General features: G+C 40.3%; 1 protein-coding gene across 1 annotated transcript in view; it reads left to right on the top strand.

The window, feature by feature from the left end:
* The window catches only part of atp1a2a (ATPase Na+/K+ transporting subunit alpha 2a), a 51,133-nt gene that overhangs the window by 186 nt on the left and 36,915 nt on the right, over positions 1 to 14,032 (top strand). The window contains exons 2-7 of the mRNA XM_084913075.1: positions 772 to 846; positions 2,051 to 2,110; positions 2,882 to 3,085; positions 6,765 to 6,878; positions 7,326 to 7,460; positions 9,830 to 9,947. Coding sequence (XP_084769201.1) covers positions 772 to 846; positions 2,051 to 2,110; positions 2,882 to 3,085; positions 6,765 to 6,878; positions 7,326 to 7,460; positions 9,830 to 9,947 — 706 coding nt within the window. The remainder of the gene's footprint in view (positions 1 to 771; positions 847 to 2,050; positions 2,111 to 2,881; positions 3,086 to 6,764; positions 6,879 to 7,325; positions 7,461 to 9,829; positions 9,948 to 14,032) is intronic.

Here is a 14,032-nt window from a genome sequence, read left to right as displayed (position 1 = left end):
GTACAATGACAGCATATGGTGTGGACATGCATCACAGACTTTCCTAAATGCGTCTTCAGCACTTGATGTCTCTAAGTGTCAGAATGATGCCTTTTGAAAAAACAAACAAAAAAAGACAGTAACATCTCAGGATAATGGCTTTCCTCCTCAATAAGTTTTGTTCTCAGCTTGCTGTTTATTTGGGTAATTACGTAATTTTGCTTTTATTCTCTCCATCAGGCCCATTCCATTTAGCTTTATGGGAGGACAGCCTGGTAATCTTCCTCACACACAGTGGTGGGAAATTGCTATGCCAGACACATTTCAGGCACTCCGCCGGCTCTGTGCTCCCTGTTTGGCTCTTTCTGATTACTTTTTCACTGTGTCACTTGCTCACACTCTCCTCTCATTCACGCTGTATATCCCTCCTTCACTGACATGCACACGTGCCGCCAGGAGGAGACTGACAGCGGCAGATGATTTCCATGATGCACACTTCTTCCAACTGTTCGTGACACACACACTCTCGCTCGCACTCACAAATGAGGAACTTGCAGTATTAGAAAAAGATATTTTCTCGTCCATATTCGGTGAATGGCTTGCCAACAGTGTCAGGAGATTGAAATAAACAAGAAAACACAAAGTCCATTGTGTTCACATTGATGCTTGCATTCTGTCGCTATGAATGTAAATGGCTGGGCACAATGTGCCTACCAAGCAAGTGACTTTTCCCACTTATTTTAGGTTTACGATGATACCCTAATGTATAGTTATTGCACTCTTTTCCCCTAGTGTGGTGCCGAGAACGGAGGGAAGAGGAATAAGAAGGGAAAGAACTTGGATGAGCTGAAGAAGGAGGTGGCCTTGGTAAGAAAAACAAGCTGTCACTGCTCCATCTCATACTCATTCGGCACAGTGATTGATTCCAATGCCGCTGCTACCAAATGATCCCCAAATAGTGTTACTCCAAAGACACCAGGTTATTTAACAAGGCTATAAATGAAAACGGTGACCCATAAACAAAATGGCAATCCAACATGTTTAGTGCAGTCAATTGCAGACTAGTTGTGAGCCAGTCTGTCCTCTCCTATCTGCTCAGCCACCCTCTGGCTGCTCCTCTTTGTACTCGGAAAGATACTGAATAATTTGTGGGCCACCAGCAGTGTAGTGCAGAGTTTCGTCTTGTGCAGAGCTGTAGCTCTTTGAGGTGCTGTCAGAATGCAGCCAAGCGATGTCCATGAAAAGTGGGCTAAGTTTTGCCTTTTGCTACTTTATCTCTGATAAAGTCACTCTTGTCAGTTATCAGATTGGCTTGTGACTGATTAAAGAAAAGAATCCCTTTGATACTGTCAACACTTAGGAGAAGTTTTGTGATGAAGTGTTTAATTTTGCTTTGATCTGTCTGGCTCATATACTTCTTTAGTTACTGATTTCCTGCATTTTTTCCCCACAGAAATCATTTTCACTACCACCAGACAATAGCTAATCAATACTAGGTTTAGGTGCTTATAAATAAAACAAACTATCTAATTGTTTACTTGATTGTGGCCAAATTACTTGCAGGTAGTGAGGCGGCTGTTGGTGAGGAAAAATATGGATTTTTCCCTGTCTTACTAAGAAATTCACCCTTCATCCTGTGTGACTGACACAATCCTGACAGCTGATGGCTGAAGTTTTTGTTGCTACACTGCCAAACTCCATTTCACCCACAGTGGAAATGTCTTGGGATTGAGCCAGTAGCAGAAATATGCCACCAAACAAGAAAATTTAGTGTTTCAGGATGGGTTTCTTTTCTTTGCAGCAGGAAACAATCAGTTTTTATTGGTTTACACACTCAAGACACAATAGAGTTTACTCATCTGTCTGTCTGTCTGTCTGTCTGTCTGTCTGTCTGTCTGTGATGGATCCTTGTTAGATACAAACAATAAACTCTTTTATTAGTGAAAGACAGGGGTTAATGGGGTTCCTTATAAATAAATAAATAAACAAATAAACAGTGCTGTGGTGCACCTGTGCTTTGCGCTTGTGATTCTTGAGGCTTCAATATCAAAGAAACGTTTTATTTTTGCAGGATGACCACAAAATAGATCTGGATGATTTGGGGAAACGATATGCAGTGGACCTCAGACTGGTAATGTCAGCTACACACAAACTCTCTTTAGTACACATGTACACTTGCACACAAGCACACAAGAAAGAGCTGCTGTAATATCCCGTACAGAGATGCAATCTCTCGTTGCCCGGACTGAAGAGCAACATCCAAACGGAGACCAAGCATTGCTTTGGTCAACATAGGCTCTCCCTAGTGTCACCTCTTCATCTTTAATCCTTTGCACACTCAAAGAAACTTACACACTTTAGGATAAAAACAAATTGCAGATAAACCACATCATTTTTTGCTTTCACCACATCTGCTGCTGATTCTAATTCTAACATTCCAGGTGAGGTCAATAAGATTTTATCTTTTTATCTTCTTTTTTAAAGATGAGCATGGAAAAAAAATCAGAGCTCTACACCATGGGAAATAGTGCAAGATGTAAAAATGTCAAACATTTGTCAAGCTCCAAAGACAATCAATCAAAGTCAATTAATCAGATGTGTGATTATCTGTTCTAATTAAATCATAGCACTTTGGATATTTACACGGGATTTTGCTAAATGAGATATTGGAAAAAAGAAATTAAGAGGAAAATGTTCAATAGGTACGTCCAACAGAGCATCTTAGATGAGCATCTTTTCTATGCTTGTGATGTTAAATAGGCCAGACGGGGACACTTGATGTTCTGCAACTACAGCTGTAAAATTGCTTTTTAAGCCAAGGTGAAAACTGGGCCATTGTGTTGTAATAAGATTGCCTGTGACAGCAGAAAGACATTTATTCCTAAATATTGCTCTCCCCCAGGGCCTGACCAATGCCAGAGCTGTAGAGAATCTTGCCAGGGATGGTCCGAACACTCTGACTCCTCCCCCAACCACACCGGAGTGGGTCAAATTCTGCCGCCAGCTCTTCGGCGGCTTCTCCATTCTGCTGTGGATTGGGGCCATCCTTTGCTTCCTGGCCTACAGTATTCAGGTGGCCACAGAGGAGGAGCCGCCCAATGACAATGTGAGAAACTGCTTGTAAAACCTGCACACATATGGACCTAACATATTAATCACACACTCAGAGTAAGACGTGCAGAAAAGCAAAGGCAGCTGCAGTTATAAAATACATTATATATACTGATATAGGGTGTCAACTCAAACACCTGCATACAGCTCCTTCAGATATATACACAGAGCTGGAAATGCACATGCCCATGCATAAGAAAGCATCATTTTAACTTCTTCTAATCTTGTTCAGACAGATGTACTCGGTTTATGTGGAGCACTTATCTAATTCTAATTTTATATGAAATTTAAAGTTTCCTCCAGGTCTAGCAAATTTTACTAACTTTATGGATTTTCCTGCCTTTTCTATCTTTGGTGGGACTCAACATCATTTCCCATAAGCATACGTTACAGAGTTGTACCAACAATCACATAAATCAAATCGGTGTTAGCAGACGTGTATATAAAAGGGGTGAGAACACTGACAAAATTCATCTGATTACATCACACATCCTTTTGACCACTCTGTTAGACCCCTCAAAACTCCAGTGGGGATAAAAATTAAATATGAAATGACTGCAAAGAAGATTGCAGTTATGTGAAAAACTAAGTATGCCATTAAAATTTCAGTAGGGATTAAGAGGGTGAGTAGCAGTCCTGTGATCCCAATCGGATACACTTGATTATTGATGAGCAGTAAATGTGACCACCTCCATAAAAACAGATATTTTGGCAGTTTGCTGGTCTGAGGTAGGCGTGTGTTAACATAATGCCACAGTTTTCCCAGGGGTGGATGTCCCAGCAAGTTCACCCAAATTTCAGACTGTGAAATGCCAACTTTGCAGCTGTCACTTAGCATGTTAAATGTCAAATTTCAGGACAGTACCATTAGAAAAACACTGAACACCTAAATGTTCATATAGCTTGTTTGAAAGGGTTACCAGGTGCCTCTTTTCTCTAAAATTAACATGGCAGCACAGCTTAGCTTAGCTTTGCAAAGTTGCATTTAAACAACCCACAAGACTTCTGGAATAATGTCCTTTGGACTGACAAAACCAAATGCTGATGTTTGACCATAAGGCACAGCGCCACGTTTGGAAAAAAGCAGCACAGTGCAGGACTGGTTATGTTTTTGGGGCTTGTTTTGCAGCCAAAGGACCCGGGTGCTTTGCAGTCAACCGCAAACTCCTCTGAACACCAAGGTATTCAAGAGTTAAACGTGAGGCCATCGCTCTGATAGCTATAGCTTGGCCCACATTGTGTCATGCAACAGGACAATGATCGCAAGCAAAGCAGCAAATCTATAACAGAATGACTGAAAAGGAAAAAAAAAGATCCCACACCTCAACCTGATTAAATTGGTGTAATTGGGATGCTGACAAAGCTGTACATAAACAAATGTGTGCAAATTTCAATGAACTAAAGCAACATTGTAAAGATGTGAGAGACTGATAAGGTTATACAGAAAGCAGTTAGTTCAAGTTATTGCTGCTACAGGTGGTTCTACAAACCACTGAGTCAGGTTTTCACAGGAGTCCTGTGAAAATGTTATTTTTCACATGACTGTTCGTATAAATACAGAATTGTTATTAAAGACATGCCTCACACCTTTCAGCTGCTTTGAATCAAATCTTAAACCAAAGGCCAGAGAGTAAAGAGATTTCAAAGGACAAGCTTTTCCTCTACTTAAAGTGGTATTTATCTATCTAGATGGTTCGGGTGTTACTTGCTGTAGAGATGTCTGCCTTCAGTTGAGTATAATGGACGGAGATGCCATTTACCTTGCAGTTCTAAAAATGAAGAAAAAAATCAAAATGAAAAAGTATCACATCACAAACCACGACGTGGCTACACACTTATTGTTAGTCCAACTAAGGTGGATTTTTCTTTGGCTATCTTTTTCTCCTGGTTATATTTTCTTAACATAACCTTTACTCAGCAGAGGTTTTTGTCTTGAGATCTTAATCTCCTTTCTGAGTTTCCCATAACAACCCAACTGGTCACAGGGACCAATACAGAGACAGCATACATGAAAACCAACAGATTAAAGAATGAAAACTGAAAAGGAACAGGGGGAAAACTCAACTTCTAAAGTGTAACATGAATCCAAAAATACTTTTTAGAAACAGCAGGCTTAGGTCCCCATAAGTACAGAATATCAGTTACACCGTGACATAGAGTCTTTGCCTTCTTCCGAGTGTTGCACAAAAAACCCCACTGACACTGGCATTAGTCCTAGCAGTCGCACGAATAAACACCCAGACCAACCACTGAGCAAACAGAGCCAAGCACCACCCATGCTGCACATTATGGCTCTCACTCATTATGCAGTCATCATCATCATTCTTCAGACTCCAGTCTGCATTAAGCTCTTGCATAATATACAGTAACGTACAGTAGAAAGGCACGTGCACATTAATCCCCCAGCAGTTTAATCTCTCCATTTAGCGCTGAGCATGTACAGCTGGATGCTCCGGTAAGCTACTTCAAAGCCCTGACAGCCTGCAGCTTTGAGTCTTTGCAAAGTGTACTGGCAGCTATTACAGAAGAAATTCCACCTTAAGTGTACTCCACATATGGTTGTTGTCAGATGAAAAGTTAATTTTACATTACTTTGATGCATTTTATTGACCTGAAGAATTGCATTTAATTTGAGAAAATGGTCCAGCAGGCTTCTGAAAGTGCCGCTGAAACAACACAGTATATTTCTCGGTGTTAAAATTCACATTTGGGAAAGAACCTGTTGATTTAAATGTCACCTGCCTTGACAGCTATTGTTTCTATAATTTCCATGCAGCTGGTGAACAGAAATATTTCTTTCCGAAGTGAGAAGAGGGAAAAGAGCTGTACTAAAATCTGCAAAAACTCACATGGAGACAAAATCAGGACCTGCAAACTGAACACTGAAATTGAGAAAAATGTTCTAAGTACTGACAAGTGATTTTTCAGCAGATACAGATATGTTTCCCGGTTCAGAAGATTTTGCACAGAGTTAGTGTTTTAAAAAAAGAAAGAAAAAATAACCCACTGAAGTGTAAAAGAGCAAAACATTCTGTTGTTGCTGTCAAATGAAAGCGACACCTTCCAAAAAGGAAACTTTTCACGATTTTGTAATTTTTTTTTCCACGAGTCCAAGACATACAGTACACCAGCTGGCAGATGCTTTCATCCAAAGTGCCTGGCTGTCTTGTTTGCATCAGTGAGAGCTGAACCCATAACAGCCTTTTCACAGTAGACCTGAAAATAGCCACCAAAAACGCAATAAAAATACACCAGAATGAATGTTTCCTGCTTTTACATAACCATAAGTCTAAAAAGCCAGGCTGTAGCTCAGTGAGCGTCTCTTAGTGGCCTCGCAGATTGGAGTTTCAGTCCTTGGTTTTCTGGGTTCGGGTGACAGATGCTCACTTGGACTGACGAGAACTGAGCCGTCCAAGATAACAAAAATAGTACAGAAGATTTCGGCTCTGGGATGACTTCTTCTTTTTAAATCTCTCACTAAGTCTGTGAGCTTCCCCCAGGTTTTTCCCTCTGAACTCTGTTCTTGCACATGTACGTTTAAGGTTTTACTGTTTTAAGACCCGTTTCAAGCTGATAAATCCCCATTTCCTGCGCTTAAGTGTACCTTACATGAACCAAACTAAGTTGATAAAGACACCGTCTCCCCCTGTTACATGGCTTTCTTTCCGTTTCAGTTATATCTGGGTGTGGTGCTGGCAGCTGTGGTGATCGTCACCGGCTGTTTCTCTTACTTCCAAGAAGCCAAAAGCTCTCGAATCATGGACTCCTTCAAGAAAATGGTGCCACAGGTAAGTTGATGCATTTGGTGTTTGTGTAGTCTCAGAGCTTTCTGAATCAATAAGCCGTCCCTCAAGTAGGGCTTACACACTCACTTGAGTGGAAACCTAATAAGCTTGCACAAAGGAAGAATAAATGTTTGAGCCAACTTTGGATTGTGAGTGTGTTTGCATAAAAACTCCCCTTGCGTTATCCACCTCTAGCACTTTGATTGCCTAATTCTTTAATCTATTTAGACTCTTTTCACACACTTCTCGCGCCTCTTTTCCCTACCTGTCTTCCTCCTCTCATCTCCCTCCCTCGTCTATATCTGTCTTTTACATACCTCCATACCCCCTGGCTTCTCTTCTTTTTATATCTCTCCTCTCTCCTCATCTGACTAAATCCTCTCTCTGTTCCCAGACATTCTCTCTTCCTCACACTCCCTCTCCCTGCTCTTCTTTTTTTCTCCATGCCAGCAAGCGATGGTGATCCGGGAGGGGGAGAAGATGCAGATCAATGCAGACCTTGTGGTGCTGGGAGATCTGGTGGAGATCAAAGGGGGAGACCGCGTCCCAGCTGACCTTCGAGTGATCTCTTCCAGCGGATGCAAGGTAGGGGAGGGGTGCTGGGCCCATCCCTGGGGAACCTGGAAGTCGCAGTGGGATTACAGTAGCTCAGCTGACTTTGGTATTTCTACCTTTTTTTCTCTTTTTTCTAGCACATTGTTTATCATAAAGAGCATCTGAGCATGCAAACATTTGCAGGTAAACGAAGTACAGGTGACTTGGACGGGAATGATAAATAAATCAAATAACTGATAAAATATTTGGCGTTGTGATAAACTGTTCACCAGCTGTCAGTCCTTGAAAGATATTTTAGTCTGGATCAAAGTAATGCACCAACCCACAACAATGCTGCAGTAATCAGACTGTCCACTCTTCCCAGTTCCCCTTAAAAATGATTTCAATAATGTTTCCTGAATGTTTTTTTTAAACATCTTCTTGTTAAAGCCTTTTCCCCTGCCAACAAGCAATGTGCAGTTTTACATGCAAAAACTGTTGTTGTGTTAGCTATGACCATATTTACATCACCCAGAAAATGCTTTCATTATGGCTCGCTTCCAAGCCACCACGTAATCACATTCAAACACGATGCTTGAGCGGCTAGTTGTCTGCTTCTGATTTGCAGTTTAATGAAAAACTGAGTCAGATTGTTCCTGCAGAATTCACCTCATACTGATGAGCCAGGGAAAGGGCATTTTGTATACATATTTTGTGTGAAAGATTAATCTGGTTTTGATTAAATTTTCGTCTTTTTTTATGGTGAGTCAGAGTAAGGTCTGCGCGCTCACTTGGAGATTTCTTAATATTTTCTGCATAAATATGACCTAAAGGTTCATCTGACTCTGACAAAGGTCTTAAAAGGAGATAAAGAGGACCAGTTTAGATAACTGAAATAAAAAATATCTGACTTGGTCACTGATTAAACATAAACTAAATTCTTCATGGCATGGATTCAACAAGGTTTTAGAAACACAAGTGTCTATCTCAGGGCTTTCCACTGACATGATATTATTATGCATTACTACTACTACTACTACTACTACTAATAATAATAATAATATTTCAAAAATAATAATTTTTGAATTTTTCATTTCAATAAAGTGAAAAACATGGGGAAAAAAACACAAATGCAAGAAGACAAAAAGATGTGTTGGCTGCACATCCACAATCCACCACATCCCAAAGGTGCTTTGTTGACTTGAGATCTGATGTCTCTGAAGCCCATTTTACAACTCTTTGTCATGTTGTACAAACCGATTTGAGATCATTTGAACTTGATGTGATGCATTCAGCTTTAAGGAGCTATCACCAGCATGTATGGCACCAGCACCGGTGCCATGTTCAAAGTTACTTAAATGAACTTGAGCAGGTCATCTTGACCATATACCAAAGTATTGGCTGATTTGATATTTGCACCAACAGTTGAACAAGTGCACCTAACGTTGTGGTCAGTGAATATATGTTATATGCATATTTTCTACAACACTTCTCATTGAACCGATCCATAAAGCACTGTCAGAACAGCCTTCTTGTTCAAGCAGTTGGTAGCAAACATGCAGATGGGCTTCACAAACCTTACAATCCTGTTATACACCAGTGTTGTTTAGTTAGTCTTCTGATGGTGGAATCATTAGCCACTGTAAAACAGGCCTTTCACATTGAGTTCCTTTGTGACCGACCAGGCAGACTACTAAATGCCTTTAACTGTAGTATTTTTGGTTTTGTTTTGTTTCTTGAGCACACCTGAAGTGAGCAACAAAGATCTTTAATTTCTTTTGTCTGTCTGACTACGAAGTTGTCCAAAAACTCCAGAGAAGGATTATACATTTCAACATTTTCTCAGTCTGATGATCCTGAACATCCGTTTTTCTCAGATCCTCCTTTGTTTGAGCCATAATACATTTTCTACATGGGGATGGGAATAAACCTACCATGAAAACAGGGCGCTCACTCTCACCTAATTGTCATCCCTGATTCATTTCACCTTTAAATTGAATGCTACTCCTAGAGTTTCACACACCTTTCTCCCTCACTGATATGTAATATTGTATCATTTTCCTCATTCAATAAATTACCAAGTCTAATATCTTACCTGTATTTAATTGGGTTTAATTTATCTGCTTTTTATGACTTGTGTGGAAATCAGATAATGTTGTAGGTGCTAGAAAATATCAAAGGCTTTTTCTGCAGCTGCACTTGCTGTTGCTGAATAGGGTGAAGGTTTCTCTCAGTGGTTCAAATTTCTACACCGTGTTGCAGCGAGCACCTAGATCAGAACACAGTTTTGACAAGACAAGAGCGCTATATCACTTGTTGTTATAAAGTCCTTTTTTTCCATTTCCAGTCTGTCAGTTTCACCTCTTCAGTCTCTCTGATAAAACCGCGCTCACATCCATTTTCTCTCTCTCCCTGTGAAGGTGGACAACTCCTCTCTGACGGGAGAATCTGAGCCTCAGACGCGCTCCCCGGAGTTCACGCACGAGAATCCTCTGGAGACCCGCAACATCTGTTTCTTTTCCACCAACTGTGTTGAGGGTCAGTAGGCCACATCTGGCCAAGATTGTCTCTTATCGGCTCTAAATGTCTTCCTTTAAGCCATCTGGAGATCAGCATCATTTTTGCTTTACCACCCATCGGTGAATGTGTTCCAGTACATGATCCGTACACTGCACCACGCAGTGTGTAGCTGCTCATGCTGAATGCATGAGGATTAGTAATAAGCATTTCCATCTGAGATAGAGTCACTGGGAATTTGAGTGGTCAGTGGCTGTCAGTCATAAAGTTTCAAAGGGATTTTATCAGATTTATCAGATAGATCTTAGAACAAGATGTACATTAAAAGAACATCTAATGGTGATGGAGTTATTATGAAGTTTTAGAAGCCAGATTTTTTTTAACAGTTCTGAACACTTGCATGTTATCTTTGAAGATCTGTGTTTTGGCCACACGTTTGTGGAGCCATTTCTGACTTAATTTAGAGATTTTTTTTTTTTTTTTTTATGAAAGTGAAGTGTTGAAAAAAGTACATCCTACTTATCTACAAGCTCAGAAGTGTTTGTCCTTGTTTTTGAAATACACATTTGTTTCCAACTAATTGAACATTAAACCAGTCAGAAATGCTGTAATTTAATGGAATACCTGTGTGGGTGTATGGAGGCCCATTTTCAGCACTCTTGTGTTCAAATGGCACATTATGCTCCCTAATGCAGGTTTAGCATGTTAACGGGCTTTGATTACGTTAGCACAGCTGAAAGATGTGCTGATTAAAGAAACAATAAATTTGGCTGGGTGTGTGGAAGATCGGCTTTTATGGGTTCAGACGTAATGGACATTCTGAAAGTCTTTAAAATCGAAGGCTATTCAGTTGGAGGCCTAAAAAGAAACAGGATTGCATATAAAAGGTGTGTACTGCAAAGTGGCCCTAACCAGAGTAGAACAAGACGTGGGAGAAACTGAGCAAGATTACAAGTACAGTTTAAGAAACACCGCTCAGGTCTTCAAGAGGAAGCTTCATTAAATTGTCCCCACCAGATTGTGCTGGTTTGTAAACGAGTAGAGCACAGTTGCACAAAGCTTTTTTTCCTGGCAATTTAGCACACAGAATACTCTTCGTTTCTTACACTCTGATGAATTTCAGAAGAAAGTTATTTTTTGAGGGACATTTTAAGGCTATAATCAAACCCACAGAGGGTGATGCTACAGACACTCAACAAGCTATTTTTTTCCTTGTTTAATCAGCAGAACAGTTTTCAGCTGTGCCAGCATAATTGGGAAAGGTTTTCAAATGATAAATTAGCTTTCAAACATGATCAACTTGCATTAGCTACCACAATGTGCCAGTGCAACACGGGAGTGACAGTTGCTGAAAATGGACCTCTGCATGTCTATTCGATTAAAAATCCTAAAAGACTCACAATTATGATTCAATTAATCATTAATTTGCAACATCTGTGGTTTGTTATCGTATATAACTAAGTGTGTTTTTCTTCAAAAATCAAAGACATACCTACATATGGAAAAAAAACTATCAGAAACTGTGCTGGTTACCCAGAGTAACTCACAGTTTTCACATTTCAGAGGATAAGGTAGAGTCTGCTTATCTGGATTCTCTCCTCATCCACTTTCTCGAGCATCTGCTCAGTCCATCCAAGCATCGATCACTGGCCAACACCTGTAATTCACCTCCATCTATCACTGCTCTACAGCCAGTTATGTCTCGCCATCGAACCTCCTCATTGTTTACACATGAGAGCACGTCGTCTGCAGTGCCCACGGTATCCACGCTGTTAGCATTTGTTTGCCCCGTCGCATATTACTCTGAGTCTCACTACAGCAGTGAGAGCATCTGGTCACCCAGCTGAAAGCTGTAACTCACACCTAGTGGTCTGTAATTTCACGACCTCTCATGTGAAGAGCTGTCTTAAAAAAAATAGCCATCATTTGAAAAACCGATGCTTCTTGACTAGCGACTGCAACAAATTGATGTTGTTAACTACTGAACTGATGAATCATCCAAAGACTTTAATTTAACTTTTAATTGCACAGAAAAAATGGTGAGTTTGGTGAATGTTTTATATCTATTTAATGCAGAATGTGGACCTCAGGCTTCTGGTCCAGAGCACCTAGAGGCTTTCCTGTGTGCTTCAGCATTTGCATGAGTGGCTAAAATCTAATCACTTGAATATTAATGTCAGGAAAACAGAACCATGCGTTTTCACTTCCCAACAAATATCTTTGAGTTTTTTTCTTTATTGCTGCCTGATTCACTGACAACCCATTCACAAAGAACCCCAACCAGGAACTACATTTCTATTAAAAGATCAGATAGTACCTCACACATACTGCTTAGGACACATATTTACAGTACTGTGCAAAAGTCTTGAGCCACCCTTCATTTCCTAATATTTAACTTTTTTTTAAAGCCTCTTAACACTGATCTACGAATCATTCAGGCATAAAAAAAGGCACCTAACTTTAAATTCGAGGGATGAAGCAGTGCTTTGTTGACACATAACAAACGAACCAAAAAAAATCTAATTTAAATTGTGTCTTTAGACACTTTGCAAAAACACATACTTGCATTTCTTTAGATGAACCAACAAAAAATGTCAAACATAACACGGACTGACAGCCGTAAAATAGTATTGTTGCACTAACATTGTGATTCCCAAAGAGCTATTAGCTGAAAACTTGGCATATCTGTGTAAGATGTGCAGTGAGTCCTTGAAATGTGTTAGGAAACTGGACAAGTGGAGGACAAAGAAGTGGCAGCCTTAAAAAAATCATCTACAGCAGATGAACAGTATCTGACAGTCATGTCCTTAAGAAAAATAATTCAGCAAAGACCTGACAAAACCTGAGATGCAGCTGACTCTTCAGATGATCCATCTACTGTTCACTGAAGCCTCATCAGAAATGTCTCTGTAGAAAGGTGGCTGTCAAGAAGCCATTCATAAGGAAGGAAAACAGGGAGGAAAGGCTGAGGTATGTCATATTGCACGTGTAGTGCACGGAAAATCAGTGGCAACAGGTCTTATGGGAGCGAGGAGTCAAAATTTGACATTTTTGGTTCAACTCGTCATTAACAGAAGAAAGCTTGCACAAAGGAGTTCAAGCTGTGCTGAAGCATAGAGGTGGTTGGACAGAATATTGAGTTTCAAACTCATTAAAATTGTGCAAACTCTTCTTTTTTTGTCTTGCATAGTCTACAGGGAGTGCAGAATTATTAGGCAAGTTGTATTTTTGAGGAATAATGTTATTATTGAACAACAACCATGTTCTCAATGAACCCAAAAAACTCATTAATATCAAAGCTGAATGTTTTTGGAAGTAGTTTTTAGTTTGTTTTTAGTTTTAGCTATTTTAGGGGGATATCTGTGTGTGCAGGTGACTATTACTGTGCATAATTATTAGGCAACTTAACAAAAAACAAATATATACCCATTTCAATTATTTATTTATACCAGTGAAACCAATATAACATCTCCACATTCACAAATATACATTTCTGACATTCAAAAACATAACAAAAACAAATCAGCGACCAATATAGCCACCTTTCTTTGCAAGGACACTCAAAAGCCTGCCATCCATGCATTCTGTCAGTGTTTTGATCTGTTCACCATCAACATTGCGTGCAGCAGTAACCACAGCCTCCCAGACACTGTTCAGAGAGGTGTACTGTTTTCCCTCCTTGTAAATCTCACATTTGATGATGGACCACAGGTTCTCAATGGGGTTCAGATCAGGTGAACAAGGAGGCCATGTCATTAGTTTTTCTTCTTTTATACCCTTTCTTGCCAGCCACGCTGTGGAGTACTTGGACGCATGTGATGGAGCATTGTCCTGCATGAAAATCATGTTTTTCTTGAAGGATGCAGACTTCTTCCTGTACCACTGCTTGAAGAAGGTATCTTCCAGAAACTGGCAGTAGGACTGGGAGTTGAGCTTGACTCCATCCTCAACCCGAAAAGGCCCCACAAGCTCATCTTTGATGATACCAGCCCAAACCAGTACTCCACCTCCACCTTGCTGGCGTCTGAGTCGGACTGGAGCTCTCTACCCTTTACCAATCCAGCCACGGGCCCATCCATCTGGCCCATCAAGACTCACTCTCATTT

Source organism: Perissodus microlepis, chromosome 18 (assembly GCF_051167445.1).
Source record: "Perissodus microlepis isolate ML-2025 ecotype Zambia chromosome 18, ASM5116744v1, whole genome shotgun sequence".
NCBI lineage: Eukaryota > Metazoa > Chordata > Actinopteri > Cichliformes > Cichlidae > Perissodus > Perissodus microlepis.
Note: the sequence above shows the minus strand (reverse complement) of the source record. Positions and strands in the feature narration are given on the sequence as shown.